This window comes from Hoplias malabaricus, chromosome 10, assembly GCF_029633855.1.
Source record: "Hoplias malabaricus isolate fHopMal1 chromosome 10, fHopMal1.hap1, whole genome shotgun sequence".
NCBI lineage: Eukaryota > Metazoa > Chordata > Actinopteri > Characiformes > Erythrinidae > Hoplias > Hoplias malabaricus.
Window position 1 is genome coordinate 10209680 of NC_089809.1, and position 22714 is coordinate 10232393.

Below are 22714 nucleotides of genomic sequence, written 5' to 3' on the forward strand. Positions count from 1 at the left end.
CTGTTAGTGTTAAACACTATTAACTCATTATTATTACACAAACCGTGTTAATTTAACACTAATAGTGTTGATTTAATACTGGTGAATTTACTGTGTAACAGTTACGCTGTATAGCCAAAAGTGCATGAACATCTACTTATTCACAATTTCTTCTGAAATGAAGGGTATTTATATGTGATCTGTTCCATTTTACTATTCTGGGAAGGGTTTATTGTAGATTATGGAATATTTCTCTGAGGATCTGATTACAGGGCGATAACTGAATTAATCAAGTGAATTACTATTACATCTATTTGGTGTATTATTCTCCATTATTTTTAGGTCTTTATCTGCAGTCATTTACAAAGATTATTGATGCATTTTCAGATGTAATGACTAGATGATAACTCTCAGTAATTAATGCTTATTATAATGTCAGTTTGTATTCTCTGGAAAGACTAGTCAGTATAATTGAAATAACCGGTACACAGCTGTCTAAGGCTTCACTCCATTGTTGGGAGGTTGTGAGTTTAAATACTGGTTATGGCATCTGTGGTCAAGAATCCTAGTATGTGACTATGAATTAGATAACAATGTAAATTTTTTTCTTTCTCTCCAGTTTGTGGCTGGAGCATATATACTCTGTATCCAAATGTTTGTTGACATCTGTTATACTTACAGAATGTAGTAACGTTTAGGTGCATTCATTTTAACCTTTGTTTAAAGCATTAAACATAATGGGACAAATAATGAGTAAATATTATCATCATCATTATAATAAATTATCATCCAGCATCAGTGTCTTACTTCACTAAAGTTTTTGTGGCTGAATGCCATCAAATCCCAAAAGCTATGTTTTAACATCTACTCTAGATATTGTTGTATAGGTTCCATATTAGGGAATGACTGTCTGGTTATAGAGCACAGCGCTAATATAAACAGGTGGGAAAAGTTGATAAACTTATCTCATACACAGCTCCTCTCCTTGCGCTGGAGAGAGTCTCACAACACTCAGAAGCACAGAAGCCCACTGCCTCTTTGCGTCAAGGGGTAAAGGAGCCCAGTGTTGCCTAATGAGGAGAAAATAATGCTATCGTCAGTGCAAAATATGCATTTTTGACTTGGGATCTAATGGAAAACTCTTAGCACATTACATTCCAATGTATTTTTCTATGTGAGTTTGTCATACACAGATTATCTATAAACTTCAGTAATCTTGTTTTTTTCAGTCATGTTTTGTTTTAGTGTTTAACAGTCTACAGATCCAAGCCACTAACTCTTTTGTCTTGTTTCCCCATGTTTACAGGGTAAATAATCAGATCCTACTGTCCATGTACTATGAGAATGGAACATATTCTTGGAGGATGATGTTTTATCACGACTGTCTGCCTGAAGTATTGCTCTAATTTGGCTTAATGCTTAATGTTTTCCAAGCCAAGGCAGAGTCCCAAAAGTCTTTCTACACCCTCCATAAGGCACAGTGTAGATCATAAACACACTTGCATAGTGCATTGTATGTCACAAATAATGTTTGTTCAGCTAAGTTTCAGGTTTCCCTTTTGAGTAAGTGCACTGTCTGGGTGCAGTATTTTTAGATTTATTATCTCTGATGTGCAATATGTAGGGAGTATGGCGCTATTTGTGTCATAGCCTGAAATCCTCCTACATATTTACACAGACGAACAGAGCTCTATAATAAATGGGTCAAGGATTCCATACCTATATTTCTTTAATTTTAGCATGTAAATGAGGACCAAAATTGTTGAAAGTAACAATAAGACTATTTAAACATCACAGTTTTTATTTGAGTTGTGTGTTTATGAATATAATGGCTACTATACAGTGACATCACCAACCCGTAGATAGTGTAGTTTGCTGCTTCTTGTAGTTTAGTTTCTATGTGTATTACATTGAAATAGGGCATACTACATATGCTCAAGTCTGTGGCTTTATATTTTACCTTCTGTCCACTAACACTGAAAGGAGCCCCATGCTTTCTTTGTTCTTTTTCAGTTCTAGCCCTAACTGCTTCAACAACACACACATTCTGATTAGGGATTAGTACATACATTTTAATGACAAATCATTTTCTTAAGCAAGTAACGGGTGGATGTTTATAGAGAAGGTTATCGACCAATAACGGTAGCTCTACAGTCACACCGTCCAATCAGAAAGTTTTAAGCTACTTCACCACTCCCCCTTACCACTCAAGTGAACCAAACGAAGTAGGGGAGGGCGGGACTAGTTTGTGAACGACACGCTGCTCAAAGTTCTATGTAAGCTCTAGAAAAACGAAATCCCGGACGTTTGTGAAATTCCGCCCGGACATTTTTTTAAGTCTAAAAAAGAGGACATGTCCGGGTAAAAGAGGACGTCTAGTCACCCTAGGATACAGTCCAGCAGCAACCGATATCCAATTAGTCAAACTTGTTCTATTTTTGGACACCTGCTCATCTAAAATTTAATTTTTAAAAAGGGTACCCCCCACCCCCCACGCTTTGCTATTGTAACAACTGTTCTGTCAAAGATTTATACTAGACATTGAGACATAACGCCAAGGATCTAAAGATATTCAGACACAAGAATATTTGTGAGGTCAGATACTGGTTTTGCATGATTGGTTCCAGCACTACAGAGAACAGTATTGCACTGCTCCACAGCCCAGTGCTTCAGTTCCCAGTGCTTTATACTGGTCTAGCTGACAGTTGGCCATAGGCATGGTGACCTTATGTTCATGTCCATTTGCTCCAGAGCATCTCATTTAATTTAATGCTTCAGAAGAGATTATACAAGACCTGAGCATCTGTCCTGATTTGTAAGGGATGTCTACAAGTGCCGTCGATTCATATATGGGGTAATATATGGAATAAACTATTTTTAGAATCTGTACAGTCCTTTAACAAATTGGCTGTAGCTAGGCCTGTGCCAATAATTAGGTTACTGATTTATTAAACAATATATGGACAATTTTATTTGCTGACCGTTATTGAGCGTTGTGTTTACTGCCACAGAGCAAATTCTCCAGTGTTAAATCAGTGTTAATTTAACACTGGTGAATTTGCTGTGCATGTTTCTGTTCATAAGAATGAATGTCACAAGTGCTTTATCCAGTTTTGCTGTGTTCCTCCCTGGTTTTCTGTGGTCTCTGTGTCCTGAGGCTGTTATTTATCGTTTTGTTTGAAAACAGTGGTTTTATTTTATATAGAATTTATTAAGGTTTGCTAAAAGTTCATTGCTCTTCAAAGGGGTGTAATTTGCATTATTATGCTATTATCATTATATCAGGTTCATAAAATGGTAAATTGACAATATTACTGTTTATTTCTGGGACAATATATCGACCAAAACGGACTATTGTGACAAATATGGTTGTAACCAAAGGGTTGTTTTTATACATATTTAATATATTGCAGAAAGAGTTTTAGGCCACAGGCCACATTGGACACAGAAGCATTAATTTGGAAGAAGTGTGTTTACGTCGCTACATAAAACCGCTAATATGTTACTGGATTCCGTAAAAAGCATGAATTATGGGAGGCCAAGGATGTGTAGGCTACATGTATAAGCCCCTCAGCATTAGGCTGTGGATCAGTGAAACTGCATTCTCTGGATTGATAGAGCTGCATCCAGTACCTATGGGATGACTTGTAGTGGCTTTTTGGATCTGAAACTAATCCAACACCAGTACATGACTTCAAATGTTGCAGTTCTTTGTAGCCTTCTAGCCATCTCTTGGCTTTGAGCATATTGACCTTAGGCTCATGTGCAGCTGTTCTAAATCATTCCATTCCATGTTTTTCTATTAGGGTTATACAAGTTGTGTGGAGTGCAATGAACACCCGTGTCCACAATCAGGGCACTTAAAAAGTTTAGAGCTCTAATATGAGGCAGTAATAGTCTTTAATCACCCAGTGGATTCCAAATACATTTCCCATTGCTCCGAATGTTCAAAGGAGGGGGGGAATTTATTCAGATTTATTCCAGCACAGCTGTCTTTATGCAGCATTCTGGCTTGAGTGGTTTAAAGAAGCAATAAATCATTTTTATTACCAAGATGTAACAAACATAATTCATAACAGTAATTATTTTACAATAGTTTTTCTGTGAAGTGCAGCTCACTTGAAATGAAGCAATGAAGAAACAAATTGCTTGTAGTCCCTGAATGAACCCGTTTATCATTCATAGAGAGTGTCTCTTACATGGGAGCAGCCATGTTTTAAAATATTTAGTACAAATTGCTGATGCATGCCACTAGGTGGCAGTTTAGTGTCTGCAGTAGGATTACTAGAGATCAGGCCAGATCAGGCTGGCGTCCCCCTTGATTATAGATTTCTATGAAAATAATTTCTATTAAAATAATTATTTATATTACAATCTTTGGATGCATGATAAAATCAGAATCATATCTGTATTTTTCAGACATTTGCCTTAAATTAAATGATCAGCATCTGGTGGATGTTTAAATTTGATTCACTCTTCAGACTGATATTTCAGGGCATATTTATTATATGATTGTTTTACTTAGTGTTGCTGTCCAATGAAAAATATTAATCTCCAAAATACTAACTTTACAGGAGAAGGAAACAACATTCTTCAGTTTCAGTGGTAGTCAGTGTAAAAAGATTTTATTCCAAATAATTTTGGAGCATTTCTATTTGTTCATTCATCATAAAATTTTAGATAATGTGAAGGTCAACTGCTGTGTTCAGTGATGTAGTAAACTAAAAATGGACAAAAATGGAGATACGTGTTTTCTTGGGAAAATTATGATATTTATTTATTGTATACTGTGCTAAGATATATGCATTTTACTTATTTTACTGGATCTTAAAGAAACAAAAAATATATTTGTATATAGTTCTTTGTAGTGGAAATCTGCATGGGTATTACCCCAATTTATACATTTTATAGCTGTTTATCTACTAAGTGATATATAAGTAAAACAGGTATTGTATTGGCTTGTTTTTTTCTTATCCCAATATATATAAGCATTGCTATTTAATTACATTGTAGCAGTTCAATAAATATAATTAAAAATTGCAAAAACACGTGAACTAAACGTAAACTGCAATAACAGTATTTCATCATCATAAATAACACTTATATTAAGTGTAACAGTAATTACATCTTGAGTGTTCCTAATACATATCTAATTCTAAATCTAAACATTTTCATTTGAAAATGAATAATATATGCTAATATTTGCAGCAGTTGAGAACAAGAATCCAAGTGTGCCTGGAGGACAGCAAACAAACAAAAACATAGAACTCTTGAAACTCTCATTGTAAGATTTGTATCAGATCATCCAAAAGGCAGGATGGGGACTAGAGAATGCAGGAGGCTGACAGAGAGAGAGAGACGTGCAGTTGTAGAGGCAGCCAGGCTGGCATTCTCCTGTTGTCATGGTGCAGAAAGGGATTGTTATGGGGTGGAGCTGTGCTTTCTTGGCTCGGTCTGCCACAATCTGTCTCCACTGCTAGGTGAAATTGTGGAGGGTGCTGTCACTGAGAACAAAGTGTCTTTGATAAGCAAACCCAAAGCCTATAGTAGCATAATCAGGCTCACAGGGGACTCTCCTGAGGATTGTGTATTTTGTATTTTATTTTTATTTTTTTACAAGGGGGGATAAAGCTTAGGATTGTATTGCTCAGATCTGTCAAAGCAGAGATGCACACAGTTTGTTGCCTTTGAAAAGAATGTTTGGTGGCACTCCTTGTTATTGTCTTGCGGGTAATCTTTCTTCTTTCATTCCATCACAAGTTTAAACAGCAGCAGAGGAAATGACACTCATTAAAGGGAAGTGTTTGATTCATTGGCCAAGCAACTGTGATCAGCTCTTTTTACATTTCGCTGGATTCACATGCAGAGAGGTAATGCCCCGCAGAGGCTTTTTGGCAGTGGTAGGTATGTGACACGGTTGCAGACTTGTTGTGATAAGCTATAAAAACTGCATTAGTAACAATAAATTGCAGATCTGTGACTGTAACATATGTTTTTTTGGGGTTAATATTTATTTAGTTACTTTCAATGAACACAACTAGGAGCTTGGACATAACTGCTGTGAAGCTAATGAGAAGCAGAAACAGAAACATACTGAGTTAACAGAAGCAGCACTGCTCCAATGGGAAAGAGTATACTGACAATAGGGACATAAGAACACACAGGTGCAGGCTGTGCCCAAGGAGATTAGCCAGGGTTGAGCTTAGAAAGTTCCAGCCAGTAGAGCAGTGTTAAATTAGGAGCTGAGTTAGATTTAGATTTAGTCTTAGTTTTTTGACTAAAATATGGATTAGTTTTAGTATAATTTTAGTCATTTAAATGCAGCTTTGCAACTTTTAAGGTGGAACTGTTCCAACGTAAGTAATCTGAAACAGCAAAAAAAATTCGTCAACATTAACCACCTATGTAGCTGGAATAGAGCAACGTACTTGCCTATTTTCATGTTTTTTAACGTTCAGAAGTCTAGATGCTTTTTCTCAGCCGTGACACAGCTGGTGATGCACAAAGAGACAGCATGAGACCCTTGGTTTTACCCTATTTACAGAGCTAGGGCTGTGTACCAACATAACTTTTTTCCAGCATGCAAACAAACTGAAGAGCTAGCTGTTTGCTCTCTGAATTTTATAAATATTTGGATCAAAATCACATACATAATATATAATTGATGTTATATTTAGCCTAGTTTTAGTTGACAAAAACTAAAAGCACTTTAGTCTAGATTTATTCCATTAAATTAAAAAAGCCTAATTTTGGTCATGTATTTGTAAATGTACTATTCTGGGAGGTGTTATTTATCACCAAGTTCAGTAAACATTAGCTTAAATGTTAAAAAACACATTAACGTCCATAATTATGGATGGAAAGTAACTTTTTTGTTGAAATACAATAAAACACATTTACATACATTTATGTAACATTAACCTTTTAGTTAAAAGTACGCTGCTGTCACCTCAAAGAGTTTCATCTCTTTCCAACAGTTGATACGGGTGACTCACAGAACCTCGAAGAAATGATTCTTTGGGAATCTACTCCACTTCACTAACTGCATTTTCTTTATTCAGAGTTGCTGTTCAGGTTATTCTGCACCACGCTCTAAACCCATTTTACACACTGCACAACAAACACACTCGAGTATCTGCTAAGTCAATGTAAATGCTGATAGTGAAGACGAGTCCACTTTCAGGGAATCTTTATTTATGCATCATAGCCTTGACAACAGGCAAGAGCATTTTCCTGTTTTATTTCCTTGTCATTTGTCTGTTTTTCACATCATTGTTTAGTTTTTATTTGCTGATGAATAGTGCAAAATATTTCTTGTGGATTCCATTACATTTGATGCCTGGAGGCAGCCTAAAAGCCTAAATGTGGTGGCAACAGTAAAATTAAGACGTAAACATAAAGTTTACTGGGCTATGGCTTAGTAATATTTTTAGAGATTGAGGTGGCATTATTCCTCTTGACCTCCAGTGAATCCTGGACATAAAAGGTCCTTCTTCTCAGAGTACTGAAGGGTTCCCAAGTCTACAAGATTGATCTCACTTGCACCTCATCATTCGCCCAAGTTTAAAAACTACCCCATCCCCTCAGATCCCTGTGAAGTATTGTCAGTTCTGCTGCAATTCCAAGCCTTTCTGAGTTTTTAGTCCTTATGATGTTTGATCATTTTGCCTGCGGTCCCTTCCTGATTTTTGGATTTCGTATTGTGGACTATGACTCTTTGTGCTTTCCTTTTTTGAACTTGGACCCCTTTTTTCCAGCTCTCTACCTGACTTTTGTGCCTGTGTTTACATATTCGTCTAATGGATCCTAACCTCCCGCCTGGTGCTGATTTGACACACTTGCCAACACTTGTGAACTCTAGTGGGGCACTATAGAAGACTGGGATTTTGCCATAGTGCAACAGAACCCACGGGGGCAGTTGTTGCTGTTGGTGCTGTTGCATCAAGCCACATATCCTCTGGGAGACAAGGTTTATTTGGCAGAATATAAGCTACCACAGGGAAGTGACTGCGGAGAAAGAGAGATGACAGCAAAGCTGGGTCAGTGATGTAGGCTGAAAGTGAAGAGATAAGAGTGCTGAATTATATCTGGAAGCTGAGGGCAGGAACGACTAGAGATGCACTTGTAACTCAGGTAGAGATAGAGAGAGATTAAAAATTTCAGTGAATTCAGAGAGGTAGGGAAAGAGAGCCTCTGCTAATATTGTTGGAGGCTGAGATGATGGTCAGGGAGTTAGAACACACATTTTGCACGAGCTGCAAAAATAGTCACTCAGTAGGAATACACCCTGGAGGGGGCGCCAGTCCTTCACATGGCAACACAGACACATTCACTCACACCTACGGACACTTTGGAGTCGCCAATCCACCTACCAACGTGTGTTTTTGGACTGTGGGAGGAAACCAGAGCCCCCCGGAGGAAACCCACGCGGACACGGGGAGAACACAACAACTCCTCACAGACAGTCACCCGGAGCGGGAATCGAATCCACAACCTCCCCTGGAGCTGTGTGACTGCGACACTACCTGCTGTGCCACCGTGCCGCCCCACTCAGTATTAGAGAAACAAAAAAGGCTGCCAGAACAACAGAGTCCATTGATAGCCCTTTTCCACCAATGTGGAACTTGTTCGATTCCCTTTTGTGAACTTAATCCTGAACTGTTCTGCATGTTTCTACCAAAAAATATTGGTTCCCGAACTTGTAAAGTTGGTTCCCAATTAATAGCAATTTCTTCATTGCAAACCATTACCACATCTGTGGGCATGTTGAGCTAAAGAAGCTCAAGAAAGAGCACAGAGTCTCAAGCAGCATTATCGCAGAGGAACTGGATGGGAAAATATGCTGTATGTTATATTGCCTTTGATGGTGTTCTGGGTCAAAGACCAGCAAACTGGAAGAGTCTGTGTACATTTGTATTTTAAAATAAGGAAAATGGAAATTGTTAATAAACATTTATCCAAATTCTGAATTGGAAATAAAATCAAAAGGAAATAAAAATAGGAAAATTGTCACTCTGTGTGTTTTCTGGAGCTTTTCTGTGGTGCTACAATTCACAAGCTCACAAGGAAGCTTCTGGAACCATACCTCAAAATGCTCAAATTTCTATGGTGGTGTGAATCAATGTAAACAGTGTAAAAACCATGACTCTGTCGTGTGTCTCCCCCCCAACTAATGAGGTAATCCTTGGTTCCCATCGAAAAGGGTGGATAGCACCATGGTTCCAAGAATCCTGAATGGAACCAGTTAAAAATAAATTTTTGGTACAAAAAGACTATGAGACAGGCAGAACAGAAGATGCAGGTGGTCACTGTAGCTAAAGCTACTAAGGCACACACCACTACATCATTGTTAGCTTTCACAACTTTAGAGCTTAGCGAGACTTGGCATCATTACCTTCAGCTCAGTGGCCTGTTTGGCATTGATAAGGACAGAGAAAAAGTCAACTCTCATGGCGTCTGTACTCACTTGTTTTGGAAAGACCATAGTCTTGTTACATGCTCACCCATTGATGTTGGATATTACTATATATTATACACTTCAGCTCCTTCTGACAGAGGACTGCTCACTAGATAAGTGTAAGAAATGTTATAGAACAAAAAACATGGTTGTATTGGTGGAGAAATCAAGCTAGGAATTCACAATGAAAACCAAGGTGAAATAGCTTGTAGCCAGCTATGTACCTAGATAGGGGACAAGTGCTGTTAAACATCATGCTATCTGTAGCTGTTGCTACAGCAAAGGGGAGGTGAATTCTGCCCTGGGAGAGTTATTCCTAATGAAGCTATGTCAGGAGTCATCAGTTTTCTCATTTTCTAGTTTAGTTATTTCTAGGGCTGTGCCAAATATTATTTTGTAGGGCTCTGGAGCTTTGGCAATGATATACCGAGAGCACAGTGTATGCATGGGTTAACATGGACTTCGTAGAGGTGGTCTAACTAGAAATACAAGCTGAGAAACAACAATCTCTCTCATTTCTATGATTTGCTGTAAGTAGTTCAGTTTTTTTTAAGAGAAGAAATTGTTATGCTGTTTTAGATTTGGGTGGCGCAGCAGGTAGTGTCACAGTCACACAGCTCCAGGGACCTGGAGGTTGTGGGTTCAAGTCCTGCCCCGGGTGACTGTCTGTGAGGAGTTTGGTGTGTTCTCCCTGTGTCTGCATGGGTTTCCTCTGGGTGCTCCAAAAACACATGTAGGTAGGTGGATTGGCAACTCAAAAGTGTCCAGGGTGTGTTCCTGCCTTGCGCCCAGTGATTCCAGGTAGGCTTCGGACACACCGCATCCCTGAACTGGATAAGCAGTTACAGACAATGAATGAATGTATGAATGAACTTAGCATTTGATATATATATGACTTAGGAGCTCATAGTAATTAGGTTTCTGTAATAAATTAATTAGAGTATTTATTCTCATTATGACTTGCCATCTAATAATAATAAGGGACCCACTACTACCCTGAACTTGATAAGTGGTTACAGAGACTGAATGAATAAATAAATGTTTTAGTTTCATTCATACAAAGACTTTTATTTTGACAAGCCTAAATATGGGTGGAGGGGAGGTTTCCCAGAAGAGAGTAGAGGACTGTGTTTTTAGCTGTTAGGTGTGTCCCAATTGTGCATTTCTTACTAATGTGTATATACAGAAATCCACAGTGCATACTTAGAATCAGTTGATTTTTGAGTCCCAATATCCGAAGGGAACTGGAAAGGGAGGAGCTTCTCAGGTCTGGAAAATTTTGTCTCACAGACTAATGCTGCTACAAAGAGACAGTACACTAAATGTTAGACAAAGGGACTTGAAGCTGATAGTGAATATAAATGATTATTTTATTATTATCTAATCCACTATTTTAATGACGAAACCATTATTTTATGACCTACGCTGTGCACAACAGGGTTAGGAGATATTTGAGTTCCAGCCTTGGTGGACAGCATTGCAACTGTAGCTAGTGTGTATGACGTGTGTTGTCGTTAGCAACAATAGAACATGTTCTGTTAAAAATGTAGTATGTTAACAATTTGTGTACTAGCCTGTCGAAGTCAAACATTTAAGGTTTGTACATAGGTTTATTATTAGTATGAAGTACACTGTTGGACACAACCTGTGATTCTTTCCGCTGTGTTTGGATGTTTTTCAACAAATTAAAAATAAATCTTATAAGTTCATGGACCATATTTTTCGAGTCATAATATATTACTTCAAAAGGTTACAACATGTTGCAATTCACTTTTATTGATAGCCTACATTTAGAAAACAAATAAACAAAAAATTAATAACCAAATCTCAAAATTAAAAACCACATACCTACCCAGCAAACACATAGCCGAATACTCGGGTCCAGCCCTTGTCATTTCCCTTTTTAATCTTGATTCAGACTTTTCAGTTAATTTCAAGGGTGCTGGAGCAGACTTGGCTGGACTTTGGCCTGATGTCCCTCTTATTGATGTTGTTGGGGCAGCAGGATTTCCCTGTGGATGTGAGCAAACACTGGCATCTGCTAGGTCATGTAGGCACACTGGGATATCACTTTAGTGACTCAAACTGAAAAAGCAGCAGTGGCAGGCTCTACATATTTTGAGGACGTTATGTGATTTTGACTGTCTAGATTTGTACTGCTGATGCACTGTAGGGAAGGAACCTTTAGTGAAAAGAATTGGGCATGACTTAATTTAGGGGAATCTGGCAAAACAGATTAAGGAATTACAAAATGAGTAACTGTGGCAGAGTGCATGCTTTGTGAGATCATTCACATCGTCTTCGAATAATGGAAAAGACTCAGTATGGTTATGAAAGCAAGCTCAGCAGGGTGGTAGAAATGGTCACGGATATGAAAGAAAAATTGGTATCTTCTGGAGAACCTAGTAGTTTTCTTGTCTCTGTTGTACATGCTGATCATTTCTTCAGTGCAGCGAGGGTCGTGTCCTTCTCATTAAATACTTTTCCTTTGTGTTTGGCCTTTAACCAGCTGGTACAGAGTAGAGCTCCTAACCCAGCATTCCACTGTCTGTAAGAAGTCAGGCCAGGTCAGTTTGATTTTACTTGAGATGTTATTAAGGCTATCAATGAACTGGAATATGGTGTATTTTTAGATATGGCCTGTAAATTAAGGTTTTGAATATTCACTTCTAATTGACCCATGACTGCCATTTTATTCATAATTGTTCAAACACACTGAGATGTGCCGAGGCACCGAGTTATGTTGAACACTTTCTAAATGAGGGCAAATGCAGAGGATAAGATTTCACAAGATTTGAGGACAGCCAGTGGTAAGAAGTGAAATCAGCAAACTCCAAGAGAGGTCTGTTGAGCTACTGGTTTAGAAATGTGTATTATTCCATCAAATCAGCTCACCCATGGGGAATTTGTGTTATCATAACACTGATATGCGATTATGGCAGGCAGTGTGTACAGTACTAAAGAGCTTTTTGACACTTGCTGCCTGGCTTTACTAGTTGTGAAGACTATGGCTAAACTGTGCTATTTATAGGCCAAGCCTTGGACTGAGCTGTATTCCCTTTGTTTAGACTATAAAGCTCTCATATTGTATCCACTGTTAATCTCTTTGGGGTTTGCTTTCATATGAGCAAATCTTGTGGTGTGTGAATATTTTTTTTTCCGGTATTTCTTGCTCACTGGATTGTGGTTGCATTATAGTTACATCAACAGGACTAATTGCAGCTGGTCTGTCAACATTAGTCATCAGCTAGTATAGTGCGAAAAAGGCGTACAAATTTGAGTACCTGGCATGAGATTAAATTGCACTGGGGTAGCTTATGGACCACCAATGCTGTGTTTGGACACCAAAGCCATGAAAGCAACATTGTCCCCCAGCAGAGTCACAAAATGGCAGGTCGGGAAACACTGTCCCCTTGTTAATAACGTTTTGCCATATTTGGGTCCAATCACACCTTCAGGTCTCATGTCAGACATTCATAAGACATCTGTTCACAGTTCGAATAGAGCAGAATATCTCAATGAATTATATGATCTCAGTTTAGGAATTCAGAAAAAGGAATAAAAGAAGCAGACATTTGTCCTTGGCATCACCGTTTGCACATTCGCAGCTTATTCTGATCTGTGTGACCTGCCAGGTCGGACGGACTGTGCTGCTCCGTCTCTGGAACAGAGGATCTAGGAGAGAACGCTGTCTCTGGGAGCAGAGGGGCTTCGGAGAGAGGAGGCCTCCCGCTCAGTCAGTCTCTGTGTTCTGACAACTTGTGCTACTAACGATTCTCTTCTGTGAGAAGTAGTTTTGTACAGAAAGTTGCTAGATTTGTTGCTAGTCCGTCCAGGGACCTGGAGGTTGTGGGTTTGAGTCGCGCTCTGGGTGACTGTCTGTGAGGAGTGTGGTGTGTTCTCCCTGTGTCTGCGTGGGTTTCCTCTGGGTGACTGTCTGTGAGGAGTGTGGTGTGTTCTCTCTGTGTCTGCGTGGGTTTCCTCTGGGTGCTCCGGTTTCCAGTCCAAAAACACACATTGGTAGGTGGATTGGTGGCTCAAAAATGTGAAGGACTGGCGCCCCCTCCAGGGTGTATTCCCGCCTTGTACCCAATGATTCCAGGTAGGCTCTGGACCCACCGCAACCCTGAATTGGATAAGCAGTTACAGATTTACATTTACATTTACATTTATGCATTTGGCAGGCGCTTTTATCCAAAGCGACTTACAAAAGAGTTAAGAGAGAGAGAGATAATGAATGAATGAACTAAGATCTTTTGAAAAATAGCTAAAACCTGGACAAACAAGCAGGTTTTTTACTCTGAACATTGGAGTTCAGATCCCATCTGGAACCAAAGAATAGTTTGTTTTTAAGCACAAACCGTCTGTGGGCGTGTCGAGGTTCATTAAGTCAGAAGAGAGCTCGGGCCTCAAAAACAGTGTTATCGATCTGAACAGGGTCATTTTCAACATTTCAAATAAATAAATAATAGGAAATAAAACAGGAACACACTCCATTTTTGTGTGTTTTTCTGGGGCGGTGTTTGGCGTGACACCATGCACGTTGGTCAGAGCTGCAGCTCTGCGTTACGCTTCTCTGCTGTTCACAAGCTCAGCAGGATGGCTCGGAACTCAGCAACATTTACACAGTATTATATCTCACTCTGGTCTGACTCCACGGTAAACAAAAAATAAACAATGACTCTGACAGTTTAACTCTGGCTCTGGCGCTGTATTCAGCCACAGCTGAATGATTCCAGTATTATTTCAAAATAATTAAACCATACTGTGGGGCGGCATGGTGGCGCAGCAGGTAGTGTCGCAGTCACACAGCTCCAGGGACCTGGACGTTGTGGGTTCGATTCCCGCTCCGGGTGCCTGTGAGGAGTTGGTGTGTTCTCCCCGTGTCTGCGTGGGTTTCCGCCGGGTGCTCTGGTTTCCTCCCACTGTCCAAAAACACACATTGATAGGTGGATTGGCAACTCAAAGTGTCTGTAGGTGTAAGTGAATGTGTGTGTGTGTGTGTCTGTGTTGCTCTGTGAAGGACTGGCGCCCCCTCCAGGGTTTATTCCCACCCTGCGCCCAATGATTCCAGGTAGGCTCTGGACCCACCGCGACCCTGAATTGGATAAGCGGTTAAAGATAATGAATGAATGAATAAACCATACTGTGCTGTTTTTGCAGTGTACATGTCGATTGTATTTAAAGCATTCATTAATTCACTTACTCATTGTCTGTAACTGCGTATACAGTTCAGAGTCACTGTGGGTCTGGACCTACCCAGAATCACTGTGCAAGGTGGGAACACATCCTGGAGGGAGTGACATTCCATTGCAGGGCAACACACACTCACACATTCACTCACACACTCACACTTATGGACACTTTTGAGTCGCCAATCCACCTACCAATGTGTGTTTTTGGACCACGGGACGAAAATGGAGCACCCAGAGGAAACCCACATGACACAGGGAGAACACGCCAAACTTCTCACACAGAGTCACTCGGAGTGGGGCTTCAACTCACAACTCCAGGTCCCTGGAGAATAAATGTTTAAAATTTTAACCTTATTTAAAGAAGCATATCATTTGTTACCTGTTCAAATTATCACATCTTTTCACCCTGTGGATTAAAATCTATGGTCTAAGGACCTCTGAGGAGGTCTTGTCATTCATTCACATGGTAAATCATCTGTGTTTTTGTATGTCATTTTAGGCATGATATACTTTTGCACTAATGAATTAACTCATTTTTTGTCCTAAGATATTTGTTAACCTAAGACTCAAGCCATTTATACACATGAAGTACGGACAGTGTTCGGAGAATCAGGTCTGGGCATTGTCTAGAGTTGCCCTTTTGCAAATGTAGTGCACAGCATGAGACTCTCTGTGTCAGACCTACTGGAAATATTCTGTTTGGTTTAGATGTGTGTTGGTGTGCAGTGTGGGTAGAGTGTGAAGGAGCCCAGTGAGCATGGATGAACCAGAGCTATTTCCATAATAATCTTTCTTTCCAATGTCTATCAAATATGTATTTTCTATCACCATAGAAGGGAGATGTGCACTTTCAAAAGAGGCGTCTTGTAGGGGATGTATATGTGATACGTGTATACTATAAGAATGTTGACATGAAAAGACATATTGAGGCCTAGGGCTGTGCCATGTTGTTCATGATAATGTTGGTATCATTAAAAAATCTGTGTCATCATATCAGCAATATTCTGAATTATTTACATAACGATGTTATGAAATTATGCATAAAATGGCGTATGTTCATTATGTGTGCCATCCCAAATTACTCAATTTATTCTGATTCTAGTGCTAACTGTCGTCTGGAACTGCCCTGAGCTGTTCCTTTTCAGGCTGCTCCATGATTTGGTGCTGGTGGAGGAAGTTGGGCTTTCATAGCTGGATGATGGGTAGCTATACGAGGTCTCAGATTCAGTGTGTTTCCCCGTTTCACAGCGACCTTTCTGGCACTGATTTTGCAGCCTTGTGTAAACTGTCTGGCTCTCCCTTTTAATTTGGTTGGAAGCCAACATGCTCCCAAACTGGTGAAGTTGCATTTGGTTTTGCGACTGTGTTAGCTACCATTATTTCCATTTTATAAAACAAAAATTGGCACTCAGCTCTCCAGCAGCAGCAGTTCAGAGGCCAACAGTTGGGAAAAAATAACAATTATTTAAAATTCAATACACATGCACTAAAGTGTAAAACAAGAAAGACCTTGCAAAAACGGGTATACATTGTGTTTGTGATGGTTACTTGCTATTCCCTGCAGTTGGCTGATCAATAGCATTTATAGCCAGAGCCCTAGTAATCGATTTATATGTTACATTATTTATTTCATATCAGATATTCAATATCAGAGTCTTGGTAAGTTGTTTACAAAACAACAGAAAGTTTTTTCTTTTTTCTACTGATTGTTTGAAACCTACATTTATACTAAAATTAAACTTTGACATTTAGTTTTTGTTGCATTGTGTTCTTGAAATTATTAAAGTTATCTTCAGTGTTTTATCTTATCACCAAATATATCGTTACCACAAAAATACCCTGAAATACTGTGATAAATGTTTTACAGCCATATTGCCCGCCCCTATTAAGGATTCTCTCTGGCCAAAGTCCTTACATCTAATAAACATCCCCAGAGTCATCCATTTTATATTTTTTTCAATGTATTTGTCCTCACTGGGAGGTTCATGAACTGAGAGGGTAGGTGTGTGGTGATGCAATCCTCCCTGTAGAAAAATAACACAAAAAATATTCCTCTTGTAAATCGAACAACCCTTTTAATACAACACTTAAAATATTTTACTAATGTTTGTGAGATTTACACACTATTCAGATATTTATTAAATATAGACATGATTTACACACTATTCAGTTTGGTTATGATCAGGGAATAGCATGCAGGTTATCGTCAGCAGCAGAGCATTTTCAAATGGTTAGCCGGTCATGTGGTTTCTAATCACACACAGTGTGTAGAACTCTAGATTTGTTGAGCAGGGGGCTTTTTTTATGTTTTCAACTCAAATCTCCTGATAATATATTAGGTGTGCAAATCATACTTTTAATCATTTAAATAACTGTCCATTTTTTTATTGTGTAAAATTGTAATTAAAAATTCAAAATTTTTCCTGTTTTTTGTCATTTTATGTTAACTGTTGCATAGTATTAAAAATGCCACTTGTCATATATATATATATAATCCTTAATTAAGGATGAATACGCTAAATTACTTGCTTACCTTATTTTTAGGTTAATTTTGTTGAATAAATTTATATACATTGATGTATATTTATAGACATCATGTAATTATATACAATTAACAATCTGCATCCGAGCTGAAAATATGAACACATGTAATCTTCTGACTAACATAACCCACAAACCCATCTGTAGATATCAGGTGAATCCACCGTCACACTCACAACACCACCACATTCACATTCCACTGTGGATTCATTGAGTATGGTGACTGCTGTCTACAAACTTTAGGACATATTGCATTAAGACATGAGCATTTCTTCATTTTTGTACCACTTGAAAAATGAGGAAGTGTGATGTGTTGTACTTGGTGTTAGCTTAATATATCATGGCAGATCTTTAGCATGTGTGAAAGCTTGCTGAATGCAATACTGTAAGTAACTGATGTTAAACAGTTAAATAGCAGAAGTACTGTCTTTTTAATGTATATTAGGCTTAGTATGTTATAGTATGTATAGCATTATTCATAGTTCCAGTTCATAATTCTCCATAATTTACAAGATCCAATGACATTCATATATGTGTGGGGTTTGAAACCACAGGAGACGATAGTGGTGATGAAGCCGATATCCCATTCACTTCCGTCATACAGAATCCCAGCTTTGACCTGGCATTCCTGTGGGCATATAGAATGACATACCACATTAGTTCTAATACAATGAATATCAAAACTAGAGAATAGCTTACATTATCCCAAATTTCATTATCTCCTAATCTAAAGCTTAATCAGAATTAAGTCAAGCGTATTTCATAACTTAAAATATATTCTATATTACAATATGAGGAAATTAGCATCGGGTTATACTGAGTATTTTTCTAAATTATGAACCACTTTAACCAATATTGAGAGACATTTGTGACATTATTAAATGAATATATAAATAATCATATAAACACATTTTTACATTTTAAATGCGTCAGTTCAATATATTTATTATATGAACATTATATAAATAAAGTATTTAACTATGATGTTTTAAAACTATTTAATCATTCATTCAATCAACATTCAATCCTTCATTCATTATCTGTAACCGCTTATCCAGTTCAGGGTTGCAGTGGGTCCAGAGCGCAGGAGTACACCCTGGAGGGGGCGCAAGGGTGTACATAGATACATACACATTCATTCACACACTCACACCTACGGACACTTTTGACTTACCAATCCACCTAAAAACATGTGTTTTTGGACCATGGGAGGAAACCGGAGCACCCGGAGGAAACCCACACAGACACAGGGAGAACACATAAAACTCCTCACAGACAGTCACCTGGAGCAGGACTTGAACCCACAACCTCCAGGTCCCTGGAGCTGTGTGACTGTGACACCATACTGCCCAGTCTTTAATAATTTAAAGATTTATTTATTTCATTGTTGCTGGCCAATTCAATGCAACGTAAAATAATCATATTCGTCAACATCACCCATCATTGTCAGTTTGATTGCTTTAGCCTGTTGCTTCTTTCAGGGACGTGCAATCTTACATCTAGCGGGGGAGACTGGATCAGGAAGCACAGCCCCAGACTCTTTCAGGAATCAAATACATGATTTTACTGAGATTTTAGGGGTTATTTCTGCTTTTGCGTGATCGATGTGTCATGGCTTACTCTGATATAGAAGCAATCAACCTGTAAAGTTTGGACTTATGCCAGATACTCAATATCAATCCAGTATTTTATGAATGAATTATCATTTTAATACAGTTTTAATATATTTATTTATTTTACTAGGAATTGAAAAGAGTATGGTATTTTGTACATATTTTTAGCTGTAGGTAACAACAAATTGTAAATGTCTTTCTCTGTTTTTCATGCAGGATGATAATGATGGGATCCCCTGGTCGGAGGAGAGGGTGGTGCGCAGGGTGCTCTACCTCTCCCTCAAAGAGTTCAAGAGAGCACAGAAGAGTAAAGTTGACAATGGCACAGGAATCATTAACCGTAAGTAATCCTCCTACAATGTTTACTCTACACACTCTTGGAGCAGGATGTGGCTTCATTTGATTTTTTTTCTGATGTGTGGCCGGACATTATTGATCATGGATAAATGTTTGTTGACACTTGCTCTTCCAATGTTTCATCTGAAATTAAGGGTATTAATAGGTAGTTTGGTATCCTTTGCTGCAGCAACGGCTTCTACTCATCATTTACATTAGATGTTGGAACATTGCTGTGAGGATTTGATGGCATTCAGCCACATAAGCACAAGCTATATACATGTTTCAGCTGTGGGTACACCTTTAAGAAGCTGAATTTTCTGCTTTTAAGGGGTGTCTACCTGTTTGGATTAGCTGTGGACAGGGATTTAAAGATCATTTGTAGAGTATCTTGGGGAAAGAAGGCCCAAGCATAATATGCACCCACCTCTTAATCTCTACACAAGGGGTATTAAATTAAAATACAATAAGGTCCATTTATAGATAATTTTCTCAAGCCGAGGTCTGGAACCTCATTATGTCTAACTTGCATTATTATCAGTGAAATATCCTGTATACTGAAGTATCCTAGTAGTATATCAATATATTTTTGTAGATAAAAGCAACAGAATGTTAATTTTGAATATTAATTGTCAAATGAAAATTACAATTAAATTTTTTAAAAACATTTGTGAGTTTTCACACAGAAGTGGACATATAAATAAAAAAATACTCTAAATAAAATGCTCTTTACTGATTTCAAGAAAAAATAAAAAATAAAACCATAATTTTAAATACTTATTGTGTATTATGTGCTAGCTGCTTAACCAACAAGCTGATTGGCTCTTTTTGCTGATGGGTGGGACATGATCCATAACCAGCAAGTTGATTGGATATATTTTTACTGAAGCGTGGGACTTTATCCAGAAATAGACACATGTTGAGTTGTATTAAAACTCCCATTTTTTCCATTTTTTTCCCAATTATTTCAACCAGTAAATAATCACCTTATCTATAATGTTTCTGGTTTTACCGCACACAACACTGTCGTCCAGAATGTTTCCCAAAAGAGCTTTTAGGCAAATTTTTTTGTCATTCAGTCAATTCACAGTGCTCTTCTGATTAGCTGATATGCAATTGGTCAGTGAGTTGTCAGGACTACTAAGCCTGTACTATAAGGTCTTGAAAACTATAGGCCAAGGTCCAGATAGAACAGCATCTGTTTCCCAACCCATACTGCTTTCTGCCTATAAAGGCATTTTTTCACTGCATGGAATCTACTCGACTTAGCTTGTCTCGGCTCAGCTCTTTTGCTTTCCCATTAGCCAAAATATGGTCCCTGGAATCAGGTACTTTTTTAAATTCCTGTTTGTGCCTGGTACACAGCGAGCTGAGTACGTACTAAATGTGATGTGAAAACCTTGCAGTGTGCTGATTGCCCAGAGAGACCTGTCAATCACCACCAAATGCAGACCCCCAGCACAAACTCGCCAATGGAGCTGTTGTTGTGTCTTTCAAAGCCCACAGTTCCCTTTTGAAACTTGTTTTGTGACATCATCAGCTCCACTTTGTGGGGGAACTGTGCTAGTGGAAAAGCAACCAGGGTGAAGTGCATCGAGCCGTGCTGAGCAGAGTGGAGTGGAGTCGAGCCAATGCCATGCAGTGCAAAAGCACCCTTAGTGACCCCTGCTCTACACATTCATCTGTATGATGGCATTCACAAGATTTTTTTTCTCCTCTGTAATATATGTTTTTATTAGATTAAACTGATCTAAGCAATTATATAAAATGTATGCTTTTTCAGTGACCTGGTAGTGATCAGTCAGCAGCTGCAGTCATAGACAGCTCACATTTTATATTACTCCCTAACCAAATTTAGGTCATTGATGTGAAAATATGCTGTGTTTGAGTGAGGCTGAGTTAATAATGCAGATGAAAAATGGCTGGTATTCCCAGTGGCCCTGCTGAGCAGCAGTACCAGTGCTCCACGCGTAGTAGGGTGCTGACCTTTTGGTGCCAGGAGAGAAGCCTTCGTGATTAACAATAACACAGCTAACACTATCATTGTGCACTCCATCTCACATATAGGATAAAACCACAGCCACGCCAACTGCATTTTAAAATAAAACAAAAACTAGAAAATGATCAAACATTTTAAACATGGAGTATGTTTGTGAAAATGCTTAGGGGGAAGCTGCTAGTGAAGTTAAGCAGAGACAATGAATGTGAAAGAAATGTATTCTGCAGCTTAACAAAAGTTTGTGGGTTGGTTTCCCAGACAGGGATTAAGATTGGTCCTGGACGATGTCTTGGTTTCAATTTAAAATTATAATCCAAAATGCTGTGTAGTCCAGAACTAGGCCTAATCCCTATCTGGGAAACAACCCCTATGTGCTGCAATTTAATATACTAAAAATATATGTGAAATAATGTTTGGTTTTAAACATGCTTGTAGAACAGAAAAGTCTAAATAATATTGTAAATTCAGAAATGTCCTGTTATTCAGAATACAACATCCAATTGTTTGTGAAGTTAGTGTGTTTGTGTTGTTAGTGAAATACGCTATTCTAATTAACAATAGCGAGTCATGATTTCTAGACCTTCTTATATGTAGAAGTACAGATGTTAAAATTAATTAAGCAAAGACAGAGTCTATAACACCCTTCATTTGAAAGAAATGTTGAATGAGTAAGTGTCCCCAAACCTTTGGCCAATACAGTGTTTTTGAGACAAACCTTTTGTGAGGGGAAACACAACTTCTTCTCAGTGAACGCCTCACTCCAGTTGCCCCGCGCCCACATGAAAACAGGGTCAAAAAGTGAAACACAGACAATGAATGAGTTTAAAGGAAAAGAGGAATGTAAGAAGAGACATTGGAGAGTAAAGCAAGAATTTACTTTCATGTAGTTTACTTTCATGTAGTTAGCGGTCTCCTGAAATAAGCATCAGTTCCATATTAAGTAATCTGTAAAAGCAGAAATGTGTCCATATTACCCATCTATAGAGCCATGCTTGTTATTTCTTTTAATGCTTTACAACGATTGGAAAGAAAAAGCCTAGCATATTGCCCTGAGCCCATTATTTTTTTTTAACCATTTACTGACACTTGGGCTTCGTAGAAATGTAGCAAGAGTCAGTGAATGGTGAGGAAACATCTTCTGAATTTTATAAGTTTGTTTTGATTACAATTCTGAATATTATCTTTAATACTGATTTTAAGGCACTAAAATGTACATGTTAAAGATGATGTGATTTTATATGCCGAGTCTAGTAATTACAGTGTTCTACTGACAGATATATTTATCAGTGACAACTGTGAATTGTCACAAATTGTCACTTTCCAAAGAAAAACGTATCTCTTACCTTTTTTTCAATATTTATTTTATTACAATTTTTGAACACAGCAGCTGTCCTATACATGATGTGACAATTTCATGATGAATGGACCAATAGAAATGTTACAGAATCATTTATTAATAAAGTCTTCTGTAACAATTTATTTATAGGTTGGTTTCTTATCAATTAATTAACTTTTAGCAAACAGTAAATAAATTATTTACAAGTAATTAACCATTATTTAATAGTAACATATCAGTTATAAGCAGTGTACAATG

The 22714-nt window shown here is 38.2% G+C and overlaps 1 protein-coding gene across 1 annotated transcript in view; it reads left to right on the forward strand.

Moving 5' to 3' along the window:
* Positions 1–22714, forward strand: part of jarid2a (jumonji and AT-rich interaction domain containing 2a) — a 105470-nt gene that overhangs the window by 9094 nt on the left and 73662 nt on the right. The window contains exon 2 of the mRNA XM_066682931.1: positions 19002–19125. Coding sequence (XP_066539028.1) covers positions 19002–19125 — 124 coding nt within the window. The remainder of the gene's footprint in view (positions 1–19001; positions 19126–22714) is intronic.